The sequence below is a fragment of the Coregonus clupeaformis genome, chromosome 1 (genome assembly GCF_020615455.1).
Source record: "Coregonus clupeaformis isolate EN_2021a chromosome 1, ASM2061545v1, whole genome shotgun sequence".
Taxonomy (NCBI): Eukaryota; Metazoa; Chordata; class Actinopteri; order Salmoniformes; family Salmonidae; genus Coregonus; species Coregonus clupeaformis.
Window position 1 is genome coordinate 27,415,473 of NC_059192.1, and position 24,582 is coordinate 27,440,054.

The 24,582-nt window shown below is 43.1% G+C and overlaps 1 protein-coding gene across 4 annotated transcripts in view; it reads left to right on the top strand.

Annotated features, from left to right (window-relative positions):
- The window catches only part of LOC121572000 (sodium/calcium exchanger 1-like), a 207,035-nt gene that overhangs the window by 147,974 nt on the left and 34,479 nt on the right, over window positions 1-24,582 (top strand). For 3 of the 4 annotated variants that reach the window (XM_045216031.1, XM_045216084.1, XM_045216114.1), the window contains one exon: window positions 14,682-14,788. In XM_045216031.1, coding sequence (XP_045071966.1) covers window positions 14,682-14,788 — 107 coding nt within the window. Of the gene's footprint in view, window positions 1-14,681; window positions 14,789-15,207; window positions 15,312-24,582 lie in introns of all 4 variants that reach the window. The other variant, XM_045216053.1, reaches the window with a different exon arrangement.

Below are 24,582 nucleotides of genomic sequence, written 5' to 3' on the forward strand. Positions count from 1 at the left end.
AGTCAGTTAAGAACTAATTCTTATTTACAATGATGGCCTACCAAAAGGCAAAAGGCCTCCTGCGGGGACGGGGTCTGCGATAAAAAAAATAATATATATATATATAAATATAGGACCAAACACACATCACAACAAGCGAGACAACACAACACTACATAAAGAGAGACCTAAGACAACAACATAGCATGGCAGCAACACACAACAACACAGCAAGGTAGCAACCCAACATGAAAACAACATGGTAGCAACACAACATGGCAGCATCACAACATGGTAGCAGCACAAGACATGGTACAAACATTATTGGACACAGACAACAGCACAAATGGCAAGAACGCAGATACAACAATACATCACGCGAATCAACCACAACTGTCAGTAAGATTGTCCATGATTGAGTCTTTGAATGAAGAGGTGGAGATAAAACTGTCCAGTTTTTTTGTAGCTCGATCCAGTCGCTAGCTGCAGCGAACTGGAAAGAGGAGCGACCCAGGGATGTGTGTGCTTTGGGGACCTTTAACAGAATGTGACTGGCAGAACGGGTGTTGTATGTGGAGGATGAGGGCTGCAGTAGGTATCTCAGATAGGGGGAGTGATTCCTAAGAGGGTTTTGTAAATAAGCCCCAACCAGTGGGTCTTGCGACAGGTATACAGAGGTGACCAGTTTACGGAGGAGTATAGAGTGCAGTGATGTGTCCTATAAGGAACATTGGTGGCAAATCTGATGGCCGAATGGTAAAGAACATCTAGCCGCTCGAGAGCACCTTTACCGGCCGATCTATATATTATATATTACGTCTCTGTAAGCATGGGTAGGATGGTCATCAAATCAAATTTTATTGGTTACATACACGTGTTTAGCAGATGTTATTGCGGGTGTAGCGAAATGCTTGTGTTTCTAGCTCCGACAGCGCAGTATATCTAACAAGTCATATCTAATACACACAAATCTAAGTAAAGCAATGGAATTAAGAATATATAAATAAATATATGGACGAGCAATGTCAGAGCGGCATTGACTAAGATACAGTAGAATAGTATAGAATACAGTATATACATATGAGATGAGTAATGCAAGATGTGTAAACATTATCAAAGTGACTAGTGTTCCATTTATTAAAGTGGCCAGTGATTTCTAATCTATGTATACAGGCAGCAGCCTCTAATGTGCTAGTGAAGTCTATTTAACAATCTGATGGCCTTGAGATAGAAGCTGTTTTTCAGTCTCTCGGTCCCAGATTTGATGCACCTGTACAGGCAGTGGCTCGGGAGGTTGTTGTCCTTGATGATCTTTTTGGCCTTCCTGTGACATCGGGTGCTGTAGGTGTCCTGGAGGGCTGGTAGTTTGCCCCCAGTGATGCGTTGGACAGACCGCACCACCCTCTGGAGAGCCCTGCGGTTGCGGGCGGTGCAGTTGCCGTACCAGGTGGTGATACAGCCCGACAGGATGCTCTCAATTGTGCATCTGTAAATGTTTGTGAGGGTTTTAGGTGCCAAGCCAAATTTCTTCAGCCTCCTGAGGTTCTTCACCACACTGTCTGTGTGGGTGGACCATTTCAGTTTGTCAGTGATGTGCATGCCGAGGAACTTGAAGCTTTCCACCTTCTCCACTGCGGTCCTGTCGATGTGGATATGGGGGTGCTCCCTCTGCTGTTTCCTGAAGTCCACGATCATCTCCTTTGTTTTGTTTTGTTGACGTTGAGCGAGAGGTTATTTTCCTGGCACCACAATCCCAGAGCCCTCACCTCCTCTCTTTAGGCTGTCTCGTTATTGTTGGTAATCAAGCCTACTACTGTTGTGTCGTCTGCAAACTTGATGATTGAGTTGGAGGCATGCTTGGCCACGCAGTCATGGGTGAACAGGGCGTACAGGAGGGGGCTGAGCACGCACCCTTGTATGGCCCCAGTGTTGAGGATCAGCGAAGTGGAGGTGTTGTTTCCTAACTTCACCACCTGGGGGGCGGCCCGTCAGGAAGTTCAGGACCCAGTTGCACAGGGCGGGGTTCAGACCCTGGGCCTCGAGCTTAGTGATAGCTTGTACTATGGTGTTGAATGCTGAGCTATAGTCAATGAACAGCATTCTTACATAGGTATTCCTCTTGTCCAGATGGGACAGGGCAGTGTGCAGTGTGATGGTGATTGCATCATCTGTGGATCTATTGGGGCGGTAAGCAAATTGAAGTGGGTCTAGGTTGGCAGGTAAGGTAGAGAAATCAGGGTTAGTTTGGCAGCTGGGGTGAATGAGGAGCGATTACGATAGAGGAAACCAAGTCTAGATTTAACCTTAGCCTACAGCTTTGATATGTGCTGAGAGAAGGACAGTGTACCGTCTAGCCATACTCCCAAATACTTGTATGAGATGACTACCTCAAGCTCTAAACCCTCAGAGATAGTAATCACACCGGTGGGGAGAGGGGCATTCTTCTTACCAAACCACATGACCTTTGTTTTGGAGGTGTTCAGAACAAGGTTAAGGGCAGAGAACGCTTGTTGGACACTAAGAAAGCTTTGTTATAGAGCGTTTAACACAACATCCGGGGAGGGGCCAGCTGAGTATAAGACTGTATCATATGCATATAAATGGATGAGAGAGCTACTGCCTGAGCTTTATTGTTGCGTGAGAAGTCTAAAAACAGACCTTAGAAAAACCACCAGGGTCTCTGAGAAATGACCAGCTGCTATGAGAATTGAAGGATGCTCGTTTAGCTTCCTAAATAAGTCAAGAATTTCTAAAAACAGAGATGCAGCCAATCTCTTTCAATATTAAAAGGCTATATATATAATACTGTCTAATTGTTTCTCTCATGGTCATATGCAATAATCAGGGGACTTTTTAGACCTTGCTATCCAGCTATTGATATGTATGTTATAACATTGCTGTTCCATTATGATTTGTGATTTTTTTCAGTGTTTCTTTCTTAGCTTATTTCCAGGCAGGGTGCAACGGTCCCCAAAGGGCAATTCCACGCCAGCGGGAGTGGAAATATTTTTTGTATCTCAGATTGTTCTGAGAATTATCACATAGAAACTTAATTGGTGGGAAGGATGTTTGACATGTTTTTTACATTTGCATCACAAACCATTTGTATCACAAATCATGATGGTGGCAGCCATTTTAGGCCCTTTTTAGACCTATACATGCCTCCTGTGATCCTTATGATCTGTGAACCTACATGATACAGACATCATCTTGGTGTCATTACACTCCTTATAGTGGGCTCTAACATATGGACTATGTATAGATTCTGAAATACACATTTTCACATTAATTTATTAAACATTGAAAATATTAATATGAATATCTCAAAACTACCCTTTTTGATTTGTTCATTTTAAGACACATTGTTTGGAACAATATATTATATGCTAATTCTGAAGTTCTGATACATTTTATGAGCACCACCAACACAGTGAATGGTAAATGGGTTCAAAGGGAACTCCCTCTGCTGGTGATTTGCTGAATGTGCAATCCTAAAGGAGATTGGTTAATGACCTATGATGTCAATTTCTATGTACAGTGCCTTGCAAAAGTATTCATCCCCCTTGGCGTTTTTCCTATTTTGTTACAACCTGTAATTTAAATGGATTTTTATTTGGATTTCATGTAAGGGACATACACAAAATAGTCCAAATTGGTGAAGTGGAATGAAAAAAATAACTTGTTTCAAAGACTTAATAACTTTCAAAGACTTAAATAAATAACGGAAAAGTGGTGCGTGCATATGTATTCACCCCCTATGCTAAGAAGCCCCTAAATAAGATCTGGTGCAACCAATTACCTTCAGAAGTCACATAATTAGTTAAATAAAGTCCACCTGTGTGCAATCTAAGTGTCACATGATCTGTCACATGATCTCTGTATAAATACACCTGTTCTGAAAGGCACCAGAGTCTGCAACACCACTAAGCAAGGGGCACCAGCAAGCAAGCGGCACCATGAAGACCAAGGTGCTCTCCAAACAGGTCAGGGACAAAGTTGTGGAGAAGTACAGATCAGGGTTGGGTTATAAAAAAATATCCCAAACTTTGAACATCCCACAGAGCACCATTAAATCCATTAGTAAAACATTGAAAGAATATGGCACCACAACAAACCTGCCAAGAGAGGGCTGCCCACCAAAACTCACGGACCAGGCAAGGAGGGCATTAATCAGAGAGGCAACAAAGAGACCAAAGATAACCCTGAAGGAGCTGCAAAGCTCCACAGCGGAGATTGGAGTATCTGTCCATAGGACCACTTTAAGCCGTACACTCCACAGAGCTGGGCTTTACGGAAGAGTGGCCAGAAAGAAGCCATTGCTTAAAGAAAAAAATAAGCAAAGACGTTTGGTGTTCGTCAAAAGGCATGTGGAAGACTCCCCAAACATATGGAAGAAGGTACTCTGGTCAGATGAGACTAAAATTTAGCTTTTTGGCCATCAAGGAAAACGCTATGTCTGGCGCAAACCCAACACCTCTCATCACCCCGAGAACACCATCCCCACAGTGAAGCATGGTGGTGGCAGCATCATGCTGTGGGATGTTTTTCATCAGCATGGACTGGGAAACTGGTCAGAATTGAAGGAATGATAGATGGTGCTAAATACAGGGAAATTCTTGAGGGAAATCTGTTTCAGTCTTCCAGAGATTTGAGACTGGGACGGAGGTTCCCCTTCCAGCAGGACAATGACCCTAAGCATACTGTTAAAGCAATACTTGAGTGGTTTAAGGGGAAACATTTAAATGTCTTGGAATGGACTAGTCAAAGCCCAGACCTCAATCCAATTGAGAATCTGTGGTATGACTTAAAGATTGCTGTACACCAGCGGAACCCATCCAACTTGAAGGAGCTGGAGCAGTTTTGCCTTGAAGAATGGGAAGAAATCCCAGTGGCTAGATGTGCCAAGCTTATAGAGACATACCCCAAGAGACTTGCAGCTGTAATTGCTGCAAAAGGTGGCTCTACAAAGTATTGACTTTGGGGGGGTGAATAGTTATGCACGCTCAAGTTTTCTGTTTTTTTGTCTTATTTCTTGTTTGTTCCACAATAAAAAATATTTTGCATCTTCAAAGTGGTAGGCACGTTGTGTAAATCAAATGATACAAACCCCCCAAAAATCCATTTTAATTCCAGGTTGTAAGGCAACAAAATAGGAAAAATGCCAAGGGGGGTGAATTACATTTGACATTTTAGTCATTTAGCAGACACTCTTATCCAGAGCAACTTACAGGAGCAATTAGGGTTAAGTGCCTTGCTCAAGGGCACATCGACAGATTTTTCACCTAGTCGGCTCGGGGATTAAAACCAGCGACCTTTCGGTTACTGGCACAACGCTCTTAACCACTAAGCTACCTTTCGCAAGCCACTGTACATTTCTATGTATAAAATATTGTCAAATCTATGTCATATCATTAAAAGTACCAGAGAGCCCACTCTGGAAATTTGATGTGTTTGAATAGTATATTGTTCCAAACAATATGTCAAAAAATAAGGGTAGTTTTTAGATATTCAAATTGATAGTTTTAATGTTGAATAAATTGATGTGAACATTTGTATTTCAGATTCTAGAGCACACTATAAGGAGTATAAAACCAAGATGATGTCTGTATCATGTAGGTTTACAGATCATAAGGTCTTACAGGAGGCATGTATAGGTCTAAAAAGGGCCTAAAATGGCCACTTTCATCGTGATTTTCAAAAAAATTGATTGTGACACAAATGTAAAAAACATGTCAAACATCCTTCCTCCCGATGAAGTTTCTTTGTGAGAATTGCCAGAACAATCTGAGATAGCAAAAATATTTTCCACTCCCGCTGGCGTGGAATCGCCACAAAGCAACATCCAGGCCCTCTGGCACAAAAATGGTCAGTTAAAACTAATAGAAGCCAAAGTATTTTAGGCGGAGAACAACAGAGCTGAATGGGGACATTGCTACTATCCCTGTGGTAACGTATTTCAGTTAACAGCTCCAGCAATGTTTTTCTCTTCTGCCTGGACTGCTTTCAGGTTGAAAAAGCTGTGGTTATTGTCCATGGTTACAATACAGAGTGATTATTAGACTGGTTATGCCTTAAAGGCCCAGTGCAGTCAAAAACTAGATTTCACTGTGTTTTATATATATTTCCACACTATGAGGTTGGAATAATACTGTGAAATTGTGAAAATTATGATAATGCCCTTTTAGTATAAGAGCTGTTTGAAAGGACCAGCTGAAATTTCAGCCTGTTTTGCTGGGATGGAGTTTTGGCCTGCCTGGTGACATCACCAGGCGGTAAATTAGTTAATAGACCAATAAAAAAAGAGTTCCAAACCTCTGCCATTAACAGCTAGTTTTCAGTTTTCTCCTCACCACTCAGACCACTCCCAGACAGTCCTAGCGAAATTATTGCTTGAGAAATTGCTCTATGCTAAGGAACTATTATTTTTGACCATTGTATTTTAAAACACAGTAAGGTACTTAATTGTTACCCAGAAATTATTTTATGTTGAGATAAAAAAAAAGGCTGCATTGGACCTTTAAGATATGAAACCGCAAAATGAAAACAGACCACTCACACTTTGCACCCACACTCACACACACACATACATACACACACATACAAACACACACACACGCCTTTGTTTTGTCTGAATCTAAAATCCACCCACCCACAATCTGCTCACACAAACATTTAATGGATTTGCCGCCCCAAAGGCCAACCTTTATGAAAAAACAGTTACTTGTTAGTGGGTTTTGTTAGACGAGGATTGGATTTGGTTTTCTTACTGGGCCATTAAAATGTCTGGGTAAAACCACAGTAACTACACAGTACCAGTACCAGACCCTGGTGTAGTCAACGTGACAGAACACTGTGTAGACTAGGTGAAAACACTTACAAGCCTGAGGAACACCAAACTGACACACTGCATTTTTCAGAGCATGAAAACATTTGTTCCCTTCTAACCTCAATTTTCCGATCCAAATACGTCCCGATCTGTTGTGTGTTACGTTTTATTGCTTCCTGTGTGTGACAGGGGAAACTCCTAACTCCTTGCTCCTGCTCCGGAGTAAACTGCCTCCCTCGCCTGTCTGCATGCCGCCTGCTAATGCTCACAGCACCATGGTAACAAGCTGGACAAGCCACAGGGCCTCTGTCTCTGCTCTCTCTCTGCTCTCTCTCTCCCCCTCTCTTTATCTCTCTGCTCTCTCGCTCCCTCTGCTCTTTCTGTTCTCTCTCTCTCTCTCTCTTTCTCTTTCTTTCTGCTCTCACTCTCTTTCGTGAGAGCTCTGATTTACTGTATAGTTGGGTTGGTGTGCGGTAGCATCATTTGAATTATTGTTTCATTAGTATAGTGCACTCTTAGCTACTGTATCATAGTTTGTTTTATAAGTGTTGTGCGGCTGTTAGAGTTAAGACCTTAATCTTAATCTCTCTTGTTTTATAAGTGTTGTGGGGCTGTTAGTGTTAAGATTTTAATCTTAATCTCTCTTGTTTTATAAGTGTTGTGGGGCTGTTAGTGTTAAGATTTTAATCTTAATCTCTCTTGTTTTATAAGTGTTGTGGGGCTGTTAGTGTTAAGATTTTAATCTTAATCTCTCTTGTTTTATAAGTGTTGTGGGGCTGTTAGAGTTAGTGCTTGGTTTGGCTATTGTAGCAGTGGTTTGAGGTTAGCTACTCATTTGGCTATGTGTGCTATGCCAGTACGGTGTCACTAGCTAAATTAGCACCTTGTTTGGCTAATGTAGTCATATCAATGTAGTAATAAAGCAGTGAGGCTCTGTGGGGTTTGTAGGTACTGTCTGTGTGGTAGGTCTGTCTGTGTGGTAGGTCTGTCTGTGTGGTAGGTCTGTCTGTGTGAGTCAGTTTGATGTCTTCACTTTCCGTTTGGTGGTTTGTGCTGAGTCTATTTCTATCTCTCCCATTAGGCATGTGAAGAGATGTCAGCTAGTGTCCCTTTAGCCCAACGCTCAGCTGAAATGTTCCCCCCTCTGATGCAGCGCGCTTTGTGTGTGTATGTGTATGTGTGTGTGTCACTGCGTGTCACACTCTTGACAGGGCATATTCCTCAGACACCAGTGTCACCCAGACGTGATGCTATGATATTGACAGGCTGCTCCTTTGTAAACACTCCATGCTCTCTATGGGAAAAAGGCTTTCGAATGAATAACATCAAAACAGCTCCTGAGGATAGTGCATGAGGATGTGGTTGTTTTGGATGTTTTGGGTTTTTCTAACAAAGTCAGCTGAAGATCTACACTGTGTGTGTGTGTGTGTGTGTGTGTGTGTGTGTGTGTGTGTGTGTGTGTGTGTGTGTGTGTGTGTGTGTGTGTGTGTGTGTGTTGTGGTGGCTGTGATCCCCTACGATCGCTGAGGGGCAGTGTACCACCCCAGTGGTACCACACTAGGGTTCAGAGGTTGAATCTCCCCCAGGCCACGCCCGTCTCAATGTTACTCTATAAAAAGATCCCTCTACGAGCCCAGCTGACAGATGCACAGACACAGAGACAGGCAGGCAAAAAGATGAGCAGACAGACAGACAGAGCATGCATGCTGAGGTTCTGGGGTTGATGGGGTTGATACGGTAATATGAGGGCTGGTTGTGTCTGTTCTGTTCTCTGATTGGTGTGGACTAGCTCTTCATTTAATGGCTATATCCTGTGATTAGGCTGCGGCCCTGTGGCTTGTGTTGTGGCCAGCTCCAGGGAGCTGCAGTCAACCAATTAAGGGCTTTGTGTTTTTTAAACGTGTGGCCGATTGAAGCCAGTCCTTAAAGGCCCAGTGCAGTCAAAACGTGATTTTCCTGTGTTATATTTCCATACTATGAGGTTGGAATAATACTGTGAAATTGTGAAAATGATGATAATGCCCTTTTAGTGTAAGAGCTGTTTGAAAAGACCGCCTGAAATTTCAGCCTGTTTTGGTGGGATGGAGTTTTGGCCTGCCTGGTGACATCACCAGGCGGTAAATTAGTTAATAGACCAATAAGAAAGAGAGTTCCAAACCACTCTGCCAATAACAGCTAGTTTTCAGTTTTCCCCTCCCCACTCAGACCACACCCAGACAGTCCTAGCAAAATTCTTGCTTGAGAAATTGCTATTTTTGACCATTTTACTGAAAACAATCACAGAAATGTACTTAATTGTTACCCAGAAATGATTTGATATTAAGATAAAAACGGTTTGTGTGTGTGTCTGTGCTTGTGCTTGTTTGTTAATATGCTGCCACGCTGCTCCAACCGCAACACAGTAAGATGAATGACCAGAACAGTATTGAGAAGTGAATATATTCAATGCATGACCCAGTAAGTATTAGAGGAACACTGGTGGTGTGCTGGATATGACACTGATCGTGTACAATATAGACTTGCTCTAGTACTCCCAATAAACACTTTATATGAAATGAAAGCTGTGCTGAAACTGTCTGTTTGGTTAATGTTATTGCCCTCTCTAACTATACAGCCATAAGAGCCAACATCCCATTTCACTTTTTCCTATTTCAATGGATGGAATAGCTACAATAGTGTGTGTGCGAGTGTGCATGTATTCCTAAATGTGTTTAGGGGATTGTGTGATGTGATTTCCTTCCATCAGTACTGGACTGTACAGTGTCTCTGTGACTGCTCCAGGGTCAAGAGAAGCCATGAGTTTCACCTTGCATGTGTGAACCTCACCCTGCATAAATGTCATTATTTCATTATCAGCACTGTCTTATGCAAGATCCTGGCAGATCACACCTCTGTGTTCTCACACACACACACGCACGCACACACACACACACATACTCAGCCATGAGGGACTGGGGGTTATCTTTGCACAGCACACACACACACACACACACACACACACACACACACACACACACACACACACACACACACACACACACACACACACACACACACACACACACACACACACACACACACACACACACACACATCTATCTCACTCTCCCCTAGCCTAATTATGTACTCTACTCTGGCACTCCAGAAACATTTTGCCAAGATCTGGAAACAATCTACACTAGAGCTGTTTTGATGGTCAAACACTGTGTTGCTGTAACAACCCAGGGATGTATTGTAGAGTGCATGGATTTGTCATTGAAAACGATGAATGAAAAAAATGTTCACTTATTTATTAATCCACAGATTGGGTTTCTCTGTGTGTGTGGGGGGGGGGGAGGGGGGGGGGAGCATCATGGCACTGACTTGATGTACTTTCCACCTCTCCTCTCAAGTAACACCAGTGACAGATTGGCCGTAGAATCGATCCCTACAACAGATGGATATACACTTTTCAATAGAAGTTGATCTGCCAGACAAATAACATACTAGATCACTGTAAATTCAGTGTCTGTGAATTTTTGATTGAAAAGAGTTGGAGTTTTATTCTTCTTTTTGCATTTCACTTAATAATTTAAATATACCCAGAGCATTACTTATGTAATTTAATGATGATTTATGATTTAACCCCCCACTGTGCCCTTCCCCCAGTTAATGAAAGGTAATCAGCGGTACTCAGTGGTAAACACAGCCTAATTGGATAATTGATCTTATTTTATCACTAAAAACGTTTGAACACCATCACACAGACGATGTCCCAAAGGAACTGAATAATATTAATAAATGCTAAAGATGGAAGGAAAGTAGTGTCGAAACCTACCAAAAAAGGCAACAACAAATTAAATCTCTTTTAGACAACTTCCTGGACAGAACATTCCACTGTAAAAGTGAAGGTGTAAACTTGGCAGTAGAAAACCTAAACAGTATATTTGACCTCTCAGCTTCCCTATCAAATCTAAAAAGAAAGAAGAAAAGTAACAACAGTGACAAATGGTTGGATGAAGAATGCAAAAACCTAAGAAAGAAATTGAGAAACCTATCCAACCAAAAACATAGAGACCCAGAAAACCTGAGCCTACGCCTTCACTATGGTGAATCACTAAAACAATACAGAAATACACTATGGAAAAAGAAAGAACAGCATGTCAGAAATCAGCTCAATGTAATTGAAGAATCCATAGACTCTAACCACTTCTGGGAAAATTGGAAAACACTAAACAAACAACAACACGAAGAGCTATCTATCCAAAACGGAGATGTATGGGTAAACCACTTCTCCAATCTTTTTGGCCCTATAACAAAGAACAAACAGCAAAAAAATATACATGATCAAATGCAAATCTTAGAATCAAGATTCTCATACTTTGTTGATTTCAAAAAAGCTGACTCAATTTGGCATGAGGGTCTGCTATACAAATTGATGGAAAGTGGGGTTGGGGGAAAAACATACAACATTATAAAATCAATGTACACAAACAGACTCTGTGAGCATAGCCTTGCTATTGAGAAAGGCTACCGTAGGCAGACCTGGCTCTCAAGAGAAGACAGGCTATGTGCACACTGCCCACAAAATGCGGTGGAAACTGAGCTGCACTTCCTAACCTCCTGCCAAATGTATGACCATATTAGAGACACATATTTCCCTCAGATTACAGAGATCCACAAAGAATTAGAAAACAAACCCAATTTTGATGAACTCCCTTATCTACTGGGTGAAAAACCACAGTGTGCCATCACAGCAGCAAGATTTGTGACCTGTTGCCACGAGAAAAGAGCAACCAATGAAGAACAAACACCATTGTAAATACAACCCATATTTGTTTTTATTTATTTTCCCATTTGTACTTTAACTATTTGCACATTGTTACAACACTGTATATATATATATATATATATATATATACATAATATGACATTTGAAATTATTTTGGAACTTCTGAGTGTAATGTTTACTGTTAATATGTATTGTTTATTTCACTTTTGTGTACTATCTACTCCACTTGCTTTGGTAATGTTAACATACGTTTCCCATGCCAATAAAAATTGAATTGAGAGAGAGAGAGAGAGAGAGAGAGAGAGAGAGAGAGAGAGAGAGAGAGAGAGAGAGAGAGAGAGAGAGAGAGAGAGAGAGAGAGCTCACAATGTTTATATTGGTCACATACACTACCAGCTGTGAAGACATTGTAAAAGAAAAAACCACAACCTCTCTCTCTCTCTCTCACTCCATCCTCTGCTGCCTCTCTCCATGGGCATTTCATACAGCTGCTAGTACACCCTGACTACATGGGCCTGATGTGTACAGCAATGACCACTCTTCTCTGAGTGGAGGAGTGGAAAAGAATTGTAATGCCTTGTGAGGGTGAGGGCAGAGAAATGTTCTGAAGGTCTCCCCTGACAGGCGCTTTGTGATTCCAGGCTGACTGTACTGTAGTCCCAGTGTGGGGCCAATCAAACTGCAAGGACATCTGGTGTTTTGATTAGCCTCTGGGGCCGGTGGTCTCACAACCTTTTCAACATGAACAGAGGGCATATACACATAGCCAACGTGATTTCACAGCTTTTCAGATGTACAGTGTAAACATTAATTATTTCAAAAATGTTTGCTGTTTCTGTGTCTGCGCATGCGGTGTGTGATCCATAGTCCCTGTCTGCCTCAGGGTCCAGATCATTAGTACTATGCCACTGGGCACAGACATCATTTCAACATCTAGTTTTAATGTACATTTTGTTGAGTTGTCAACTAATGTGAATTCAACATGAAATCAACAACAAATGTCACCATGACATTGGATTTAGGTTAAAAGTTTGGTGAAGAAAATACTATATTCCCTTACGTTGATGAATTTTTGCAAATTGACGTCATCACATTTAATTATTTGATTGAAATGACGTGGAAACAACGTTGATTCAACCAATTTTTGCCCACTGGGATATCACCACTTGTCACTCCTGGACCAATAGGAAGAGATTAGGCTCTGGTCAAAATCTGTAACCAATAGCGACTGCCCTTCCTGATAACAGCCTATTGACTCCGTCCAAGACCGCTGCCAAAACCAACACTGGGACTTACTCAAGCCTTTGATACATCAAGAGGTCAACAGTTTGATTCTGTCTCCTTGGATTCAATGTGAAATGTAATCCGTTGTCTCACTTTACAAGAGTTGGCAGTGGTGTGTTCTGTGGGTATTGTTAAGGAGAGGAAGTAGTTAGATGTTTGAGGGGAGAGGGGGGTCACTTAGTGTTGTTACAGATGGGATGGAGGTGAGCTGGATTTGTTATGGGGCGAGGGAGTTTATTAGGAGGTGTAAATGATGTGTTTTGGATTAGTTTGACCGGTTATACAGCAGAAGGGAATATCTGGATGCCTGGATGTTGGGGAAAATGTCTAGCAAGGAGGGGTTTTGTAGAGGAAGAGGAGAATTTAGGTCCTTGCAGAAGGAAACAGAGTGAGTGATTTTATGCAGCAGAGAGGCGATTATCTGACTGCCATTGCAGCTCGAGAGGAGGGAGGAGGGGGTCGGGGAGGAGTGGGTCAGAGAGATAGAGAGAGAGAGAGAGAGAGAAGCGAGACACGAGACGGGGGTAGGAAAACAGATACAATTAAAAGTGGTTGTCCTTCAGCATTTCAGCCTCAACATGAAAATGCTCACACAGGACAAACATGTACACCTACACACACACACGAACACGCACACAAAGACCCAGGGGCACACAAACTCACATACCAAATGAATAATAAGAACTATTTTACATTTAGAGAATATGCTGCATTAAAAGCAGTGAGTGTAACTTTACTGGTGTCAGACAAGCACAAAATTGCTGTTTTCACACAGTGAACAAGACAGAGTCTTACGGCGGTACACACCCAGCCTATACAGACAACAGTACAAAAAGTGGAAGTGAGACAACTATCCCTTTGAACAGGATTTTGGATGTTAACAAAACATACAGTGCAAGGTCTCTTAAAAAGACAGGGTGACTATGAGTGCAGTTGCACCAATCAAATAGATAGTGTAACTGTAATGTATGGTTGTGTGTTTTTGCAGATAAATGAATGGTATTTGCTGTTGTCGTGACATAAGTTATAGTATGGGCCAGTGAATGGTGTGGTCGTGGTGTTAACATACCTATGGAACGATATACAGTGTGACCTCTTGTGAGGGGAGGTGTTTAGCATACAGTATCCCACTGTGTTGCCGTGGGTGATGGTGAGTCATTATGCATTGGGCCAGTCAGAGTGCCAGCTCAGCAGTTCTAGAATCAGTTTGTCAGACCCCTCTCTGGGCTGAACCTTAAACATACTCAGATCTACTTAAGCAGAAATGCATGAGGGGGTGTGGTATATTGGCCATATACCACAAACCCCCGAGGTGCCTTATTGCTATTATAAACTGGTTACCAACGTAATTAGAGCAGTAAAAATAAATGTTTTGTCATACCCATGGTATATGGTCTGATATACCACAGCTGTCAGCCAATCAGCATTCAGGGCTCGAACCACCCAGTTTATAATTATGAATAGTCAATACCTGACGCCCCACTTCAACAGATGTGTGTGTGCCGGAAATTCAAATAGTTGCTATCATCATCAAGTGTAATAAGAGATTTGGCAGAGTCGTTTCAGAATGTGATTGCTTGGTTTGAGCGTGATATGTGATTATGATGGAGTGACATTTTTCCATCATTGATTAAAAAGTATATTCAAAATCATCTCCGTTTTCTACCCATCCACCTGCTGTCTTTCAGAACAAACTGTGGTTTGTCTCTGCCTGCTGCATGCCTGTGTTCTGTTCTGACTCTCTCTGTTTCCTACTTTTATACTCCGACCTGTCATTTCCTCACTGTCTCTTCCTTCTCTTCTCTTCTTCTCTTCCTTTAGCAAATTTATAAAGGTCAGAATAATTGACGACGAAGAGTATGAGAAAAACAAGACCTTCTACGTGGAGATCGGAGAGCCTCGCCTGATGGAGACCAATGACAGTAAAGGTGGGGGAGATAGTCCTGGGGGGTACAGGTGGAGGGGGGTCAGAATCTTCTACCCTGACCTCTGACCTCTGACCCTGGGCCTGGCATCCACTGCACGGCACTGCGTTGCCCTGCACTGCACATTCACACCAGCAGGCGGCACCAAGAGGGCCAGGAGGCTGCTAGGTAGAGAGCATTCACATCACAACAGGAAAGAGTAGGACTTCCAATTACACACACAAACATCAACATACACACCACGCAGCGGGCTCATCTGCCACTCAGTGTGCCCTCAGCGGAAGTGAACTTTCAGTGGCCCACCTTGTGTCACCACCTCTCATTCCCACGACTGGTCAAGTGTGTGTGTGTGTGTGTGTATGTGTGTGTGTTTAACATGCATGGTTCCAACCCCCCTGCCTTGTTGTCTTGTGTCCCTGCAGGAAGACCATAGCCATTAAAATACTTGACCGTGAGGAGTATGATAAGCACAGCTACTTCACCCTAGAGCTGCAGACGCCCTACTGGAGAACGAGAGGCTGGACAGGTGTGAGACTGCTGAAAACTGAACACACTGGAGTTGGAGCTCATTTGGCTCCTCTCCTCTTCTCTTTTATTCTCTCCTCCTTTACTTTGTTACTTTCTCCCTCACTTTTCTGTTCTAATCTATTCTCCTCTTCCAAAGTCTCTATTTGACTCAGTGTACTCACACCTTTCCTCTCCTCTCTCTCTCCCGCCTGGCTAACTGCGATTCACACTTTGCTCAACTTCCTGTGTCCGATGACCTTAAGAATTCACTCCTACAAAGACAATGCTCCTCCGACACTGCATTAGTGCATTAGTGGATTAGTGCATTAGTGGACTTGTACTGTATGTGCACTGGACGGGGTGTCCAAAATATGCCCGACTGAAATGTGCCATTAAAAAATATATATATAAAATGTTTTACCACCTTTTTCTCCCCAGTTTCGATCTTGTCTCATCGCTGCATCTCCCCAATGGGCTCGAGAGGCAAAGGTCAAGTCATGCATCCTCCAAAACATGACCCGCCAAACCGTGCTTCTTAATACCCGCCCGCTTAACTCGGAAGCCAGCCACACCAACGTGTCGGAGGAAACACCTTTCACCTGACGACCGAGGTCAGCATGCAGGCACCCGGCCCGCCACAAGGAGTCGCTAGAGCGCGATTAACCAAGTAAAGCTCCCCCAGCCAAACCCTCCCCCAACCCGGATGACGCTGAGACAATTGTGCGCCGCCCTATGGGACTCCCGATCACGGCCGGTTGTGATACAGCCTGGGATCAAACCAGGGTCTGTAGTGACGCCTCTAGCACTGCCTTAGACCGCTGCGCCACTCGGGAGGCCTGAAATGTGGCATTCTAATGATGTCATGTCAGTACAATAAGATTACAGGATATCCTTTCCACAAGGTTGCATTATCTTATATTTATCAGCAGCAGTGACAGAAATAAACAGTGGAGATAATTGCACAGATTAGATTGTTTATACCACCCACCTCTCCTGGCCAAGATTGTGTGTCTGTTCCACTGTGTTTATCATGTACCACAGTTAGAACCTCATAATAACCTTCTTAGTTTTAATCTCTGAAACACAAATTAATTTTCCACTCCTTTTTCTCAATCATTTATGGATATGAAATGTTCTTAGGATTATCACTACTGATCTATTTATTAATAACGCCATGTTAATGATACAACCCGATAAAGATTTAAGATATATGCTGATCAAAGAGGGAGGTTGAATAAAAAATGATTACAGGGTAAAGATCAAACAAAGGAACCCGACTCCTCTGTGAACCAGGACAACCTGACAAGTCATAAAAGAACATCAAAGTCACATCCAGACTAGCGATGCCAGATCATTACAGAGCAAATACGATTACAGATGTGCAATTTAATCTCCCCTTTCTCTGGCGTAAAGCTTTAACAGCCTTTATTTAACAACAGGAGGAATAGGATTCAACCTGTTAGTGCACAGACGCTGCCATAAGCAGTGATGCTAATGTGTTTGCTGTGTGTTTTAGTGTTGTTGCAGATGCTGGTGGCTGCTGGGAGATTTATGACCAACCTACTGGTCCCCCTGATGTCCCTTCTGTCCTTCTGATTAAGCCCACCAGTGTCCCTACCCAGTTTCGTCTGTTATGTGGTGATTATTGTCCCCTGGTTTCCCTGCCATGTCCTGTTATAGTTCGTTAACTGCACAGCAGAGTGAGGGATATAGGGCCGAAGCTGCGTCTCTGGGCGGCCATTACGTGTCCGAGGGGGAGGGCTCTGACAGACCACAGTAATGGCCATATAGTTTGTGGACTAATTATTCTATTATAGCGTTATCTTTTACAAGCGCAGTTATGGATGGATCTATCTGATGTGAGTGGACTGTAACTACCGCTGAACCGCTCGGTTCAGGCCAGCTGCACGCTGCTGGATCAAAATGTTTGAATTATGCTCTCCTGGAATTAGAACACAGCAAAAACAAACTGTTCTCATCCTCACTGCTTTGGATGTGTGTGTGTGTGTGTGTGTGTGTGTGTGTGTGTGTGTGTGTTTGTGTGTGTGTGTGTGTGTGTGTGTGTGTGTGTGTGTGTGTGTGTGTGTGTATGCGCATATGATTGGCTAGTGTGGTGATGCGTACAGTGTGCTTTCCTAACAGCTAGTGTGTGTCTACATGTGTATGTCTGTCTATTAGGTGGGCAGGTGTGTCTGCTTCCATCTGAATTTATGTGTGTGTGTGTGTGTGTGTGTGTGTGTGTGTGTGTGGCACGTGCATGCATGTGTGTGTGTGTGTGCATGTGTGTCTGTGTATGTATGTGCATGCTTGTACTCACGTGTGTGTGTGTGTGTGTGTGTGTGTGTGTGTGTGTGTGTGTGTGTGTGTGTGTGTGTGTCAGTGGAGGCTGGTGGGAGGAACTATAGGAGGACGGGCTCTTTTTAATTGCTGGAATATAATTAATGGAACGGAGTCAAATGTGGTTTCCATTTGTGTGATGTGTTTGATACCGTTCAATTTATTCCATTCCAGCAATTATAATGAGCCCATCCTCCTATAGCTCATCCCACCAGCCTCCACTGGTGTGTGTGCGCTTACGTGCGTGTGTCTCCACTCACACAGCCACAGATGTAGTCCATGAATCCCCAGCAGGCCTCTGGAGGGAGCGATCAGAAAGAATGGCCGATGACTTACTGACTGAGTCCAACAAGCAAACACTAATTAGTGCCCTGCCAACACTGTTAGCACAGCTAGCTCCGTTAGAATCATTAGCCTCCAGTCGTGTAGGGAGACTGAGGAGAGACACTGTTTTAAGGCCCACTGACCCAGCAAAGGCTCCATGCAGAAGTGGAAAGGCAAACAGCTGCTGTCCCTGAAGTACCTCCGCTTCCCCTGATAAACACAGCCACTAATTAATGTGAAACTCTGATTGTCTCAGAGGGAAACACAACCAAAACAAGATTTAAGGCTGGCAATGTGTTTGTTCACAATTAGCACTCTCAATCCTTGTGCATTACAGAGATTGGGGTTTCTTTTATAGACAGAAATGTGGCATTGCTTCGTATGCTATACTTAGAGCTAAGTACAGTACTACTTCAAATATTTACAATCAACACCAAAGAAAGAGAACTGGAGTTAGGTGAAAAAATAAATTATCCTGAAATGTAACCTACATTCACTCAAACAGAATGTCTGATATGATTCACCTTGTATACTTACAGCACAATAGTAAGGCATTAAGACAGACATACAAGCAGTCAGGCAGACAGACAGACAGTGTGGCCTTCCAAAGAACCCCAGGCCCCAGCATCTCTCCCAGCATGCCTCTCTCTCTGTCTGAGTGAGTGATCCGTGCTGACAGCAGCCTGGCCTGGTGTAGCAGAACTTTAATGTGACTGGGGTCTTTGTACGATCCTCCTCTGTATCCTCTGGATCCCCGCCTTCATCTGCATGCGTTTCACCCCCCTGTCCTCCCTGTCTTTCCAGCTGTGGGAAGTCTCTTTCTTCTCTTCCCCCCTGCTCTTATTTATTTTTCTTCTCTGTTCTCAATTGCTTTTAAGTGCCTTGTGTTTGTTCCCTGAGTGTCTTCATTGTGAATATGCTTGTGTGTGTTGGCATTTACAAGAGCCACGATACACTGGTATGTGTCGCCTGTACTGAGTTAATGAGACTGAAAATGTGTGGGTTCATTAATTACACTAAAAACTAAACTATGTTTATGACATGGGTTATGTAAATATGCATTTACCCTGTGTATGGGAGATTTGTAATATGTTGGTATGGTTGTGAGAGGTGATTTGAATTAGTCAGGCGCAGGAGGGTAAATCACCGAATACAGAGTTTATTCCGTAGGACACAGTTATGCTGGATAGCGTCAACAAAATACAGGCTCACGGGGAACAATATCCCCGGAAATACAAGGTACGGGTAGCTCAACCGAGCTACACTCAACTCACAAATAACAATCACCCACAAGGACAAGGAGGACAGAGGGAACACTTATACATGTACTAATGAGGGGATAAGAACCAGGTGTGTGTAATTGACAAGACAAGACAAATGGAATGATGATATATGGAGCGGCAGTGGCTAGTAAGCCGGTGACAACGAACGCCGAAGCCTGCCCGAACAAGGATAGGAGGCAGCTTCGGAGGAAGTCGTGACAATGGTTAATTGGCTAGACTGAAGATGGAGTTTTAGAGAGAGTTGCCCTGGCCTCCAAGTGCACTCATCCCTCCAGGAATAGTCTCACACCACTAGCTTGTTCTTGACATAATAGTTTGGGAGGATTGACATTGTCTTAAGGAGTCAATCCACTGAAGATTTGATGGAAATAAACCCACCCCAAAGAAACTGTAACCATCAAGGGCAATTACTAGCATTACTACTGTACTATACTCAAATTCACCTTGTCTCTGCAGCAATAGCCATTATTAAAACCTTTTACTGCAGTGTGCTAAATCAGGGTCATACAGTGTTTCTTGGTAGTCTTAAACAAATCTACTTTGAAACAAAAGTATACACCTCACACACATGGTTATGGGCTTAAAAAAAGAAGACACCTGTAATATGTCAGATATAGAGTTGAAATGTATTCAATGTTGAGTTTGCATTCCAATATTACACTTTATATACATACATGTTTTTTATTTATTTGATTAATTATGAAATTATGAAAAATATTAATAACATTCCATCCATGAGGCCACTAGAGGGTGATTTGGTCATTTGACTGCAGGAAAGGGTTTTAAGAATGAAATACTGTAACAACCCAGTGTACGAATGATTGTGCCACTGCACACCATCTTTGCAGCAATTTCACACCTGCTACAGTATTTTTGGAGTGAGCTACTGTACAAACCCTCTCTGACAAAAGTTCACTAGAACACTATTGGCTCTCCACAGGATAATAATTATACTCTGTCCTCCATAGTTTGGGAGAGTATGAGTACTGGATTATTAATATCATTTAAAAACTACAATATCCACATTTGTATTAAATTATTTTGAATATAATACAGATGCTATTAAGCCTTAAAGCTTCAAATCGTCCACATGGTCAAGCTAGCCCAAGACATGAGACCCAGATGCTGTTTAGACTGCCTCTTAACTGTGAGTGTCCTCTGAAGTAGGATAGAGTTCCATTGTTTTCACTAGGCCTCCTCCCTGCAGTCAGATAGGCTTCAGTGGATACAGTCTGACTCTGGATGGCAGGGTGGGCTGTGCTTGACTCTTATGGAAAAGCTGTACAAAATACATAGCTCAGTCTAAACAGAACCAAATGAGAGCATTCTCCAGACTGGGTGGTTCTAGACATACACACATGCAGGCACACATGCACGCACACACACACACACACACTCCCTAGCTCATCTAAAGACAGAGGTGGGGGATGGACTGGACTGGTAGGGGATCTTGTTACACCCCTCTCCAGCTACGCTCATCTTCCCCTCACTCTGTTTAGATGTTCTCTGTTCTCCTCTGAAACCAGATTATCAAAGCATGGCAACCTCGCGATGGTCCGCAGCCTTCAGCTCGCATTAAGCCTTCTGCACTCTTCCTCCCAAAGAAAAAGAAGAAGAGAGAGAATAGCTTTCCCCAAAAAGGCGAATTTGCACATTTGAACTCTCACTCAACCACAGACGTTGGAGAAGCATAGATCAAAACACAATGAACACACACTGAGAGGATTAACACAACAGAGAAACACACAGAGGGAGAGAAAAGAAGATAGGAGGAGGACAGGTAAATAAACAGGGAGAGAGAGAAAGACAGAGGCTTAACCAAACCTCTGTTCCGGCATGTCGAACGGATGATTGAGAGCGTCAGAGATACAGAAAACACAGTGTTCCTCCATCACTTGCTCCCTCCCTCCCTCCCTCCCTCCCTCCCTCCCTCCCTCATCCCTCCATCCCTCCATCCCTCCATCCCTCCATCTCTCCCTCCCTCCCTCCATCCCACATCCCTCCCTCCATCCCTCATCCCTCCCTCCATCCATCCATCCATCCCTCCCTCCCTCCCTCCCTCCCTCCCTCCCTCCCTCCCTCCTCCCTCCCTCCATCCCTCCAGTGTCAATCAGATGTATTCTGCGGCGGCACGGTGCGGTAGCCACCACTCTGAGGAAGGGGATGGATAACAAGGTTACTGAGGCTGTAGTAATTACACCTGAGACTCACATCTTCTTTAATTGAGTTCATTAAGTCACTCATTAGACACAGTTAACACCACACTCTCATGGTAATTAAGGCTTACATGCTGTTCAGCTGGCGTGATTTGGCCTTGGACACTGTTTTGTAACATTTTCAGCCCACTCAGTCAGTAATAGGCTATGTTGAGCTGCACCGGTTCATTTCACACATTTTGAAAGCATATTTATTTATCCAGGTTGTCGCTGTGAGATTAATAATCTCATTGTTCATGCGGTACATAGTCAAGACAGCAGCATATACAGTACAAATTTGGTTGGTCACCGAGCCATACTAAAGCACCCTTATGAGTAATGGGAAAAGTAGCTCCAATATCCTCCTCCACAGTCTTTGGTCCTGATTTGACCCCTCTACCTCAGCCCTCCTCTGCTTGCGCCAGTGTGACTGGGTTTGAATGGCCCCATGGTGGGGTGACGAAGGGGAACGAATGGCTTTGGAGCTAACGCTAACCCACAATGCACTGCTCCACTGCGAATTGGAAATGGCATTCTGAATGGTTCCCATCGCACCAAATCAGATCACTGCACTGGGCCGTGGGACAGCGGTGGTTCTGAATTACCGCCACGCGACCCAGAGAGTGGGAGGGAGGGAGGGAGGGAGGGAGGGAGGGAGGGAGGGAGAGGGCCAGAGAGTTGGAGAGAGGGAGCGAGCGAGAGAGGAAGTGAGAAAGAGAGCATAGAGGCAATAGAACCCTGTGTGGTTTGTATTAGATAATAGCAGGATTTTTCTCTGCTTACATATCCATACCCAGTCTCCAAGACAATGTCTGTTTTATATGACATGTGAATTCACACAGTTTAATAGGACAAGTCACAGTAGGCCCATATCCTTTCACTACAAAGTCATGTCAGCTTATAGTGATGTCATCATGGGCCCATGGGTTCAGGGGGGTGACAACTAGGTCATGGTATGACATAACATCTTCCTCTCACAACTTGACAAGTTGTATAATATAGTGACAGAACATCCTTCCAGCCTCACAGGGCACATGTAGAATGCTGTAGAACACTGCAGTGTTTCCCCTAGGATTTTTTTCAGCAGCGGTGGCAAAGGTATTGGGTGTGGTGGGGGGAGATATTGTTTTGTAGAACTGTGAGAATGTTACTTCTGGTGACTTTTTAAAAGGACATTCTACTCCAAAATGCATAAAAATTTGATGTTAACACCATCTGAAATATAACTGATGCACGCCACTGCACTGTAGGGAGAATTTTTAAAGGAAGTTGAATGTAGTTTTGCGAGATATTGCTAACTAGTGTTAGCATAACAACTGGAAGTCTATGGGAACTGCTAGTTGTTCCCATACACTTCCAGTCATTGCGTTAATGCTAGTTGACACGCAGAGACATAAAAATAGTATCCAAGAGTTGATCTGACTCTGGGTAAGTAGAAAACGGGCTTAATTGACAAAATCTTGCACTATCCCTTTAAAATAGTGTTTCGGCAGAAATAATCGTAAATATATACACTGTACACTGAATAAAAATCCAAACACACCATGTAAAGTGTTGGTACCATGTTTCATGAGCTGAAATAAAGATCCCAGAAATTGTCCATACGCACAAAAAGCTTATTTCTCTCAAATGTTGTGCACAAATTCCCTGTTAGTGAGTATTTCTCCTTTGCCAAGTAAATCCATCCACCTGACAGGTGTGGCATATCAAGAAGCTGATTAAACAGCATGATCATTACACAGGTGCACCTTGTGCTGGGGGACAATAAAAGGCCACTCTAAAATGTGCAGTTTTGTCACACAACACAATGCCACAGATGTCTCAAATTTTGAGGGAGCGTGCAATTGGCATGCTGACTGCAGGAATGTCCACCAGAGCTGTTGCCAGAGAATCGAATGTTAACTTCTCTAGCATAAGTCGCCTCCAATGTCATTTTAGAGAATTTGGCAGTACGTCCAACCGGCCTCACAACCGCAGACCACGTGTATGGCGACGTGTGGTCGACAGTGCCCCATGGTGGCGGTGGGGTTATGGTATGAGCAGGCATAAGCTACGGACAATGAACACAATTGCATTTTATCGATAGCAATTTGAATGCACAAAAATACAGTGACGAGCTCCTGAGGCCCATTGTGAGGCCCATTTTTTTTAACCAAAAGATGCATATTTGTATTTCCAGTCATGTGAAATCTATAGATTAGGGCCTAATGAATTCATTTAAATTGACTGATTTCCTAATATGAACTGTAACTCAGTAAAATCAATTAAATTGTTACATGTTGCGTTTATATTTTTGTACAGTATATATCGTTTTTATCACTGCTAAATGAATATAGGGGAAACATTGACACTGTACATGAATACAACAATGGCTTTGCTGTTAGAATGTCCACAGAAAATGCTCTTGGATCTTGATTCTGTAAGTTTGTGGTGGTTTTCTGTCCTAATTCTCCCCTCCCTCCACTATAATAATAATAATAATAATATAATATGCCATTTAGCAGACGCTTTTATCCAAAGCGACTTACAGTCATGCGTGCATACATTTTTTTTGTGTATGGGTGGTCCCGGGGATCGAACCCACTACCTTGGCGTTACAAGCGCCGTGCTCTACCAGCTGAGCTACAGAGGACCACCACTATTATCTATGAACAGACCATCACAGCAGCAGAGTGTTATTGTATTATATGGCTCAACTAGCTGCACAGGCATTCAGGTTGTCACAGTAACATTGTAGCTAATGCCCTGGATACCAGTGAGAATCCCTCCACCAAATACACCTCTGACAAACCTAATGGGCCAAACGTAGCTTGATATCCCTCCGCCAACATACATATAACAGCCCCTAATGATATTAACACAGTGGAGAATACCTCAGCAAAAAGGCCTTTAATTATCTCATTATTTAACCACACTTGACAAGATCTCATGAAATTGAGTCATTATGATCTAATCCTCTTATATATCATTGGAGGGCTTGTAAAATATCTGACTGCACAGATTAAAGGCCTAGTGCAGTCAGAAATGTGATTTTCCTGTGTTTTACATTTACATTTACATTTACGTCATTTAGCAGACGCTCTTATCCAGAGCGACTTACAAATTGGTGCATTCACCTTATAGCCAGTGGGATAACCACTTTACAATGTTT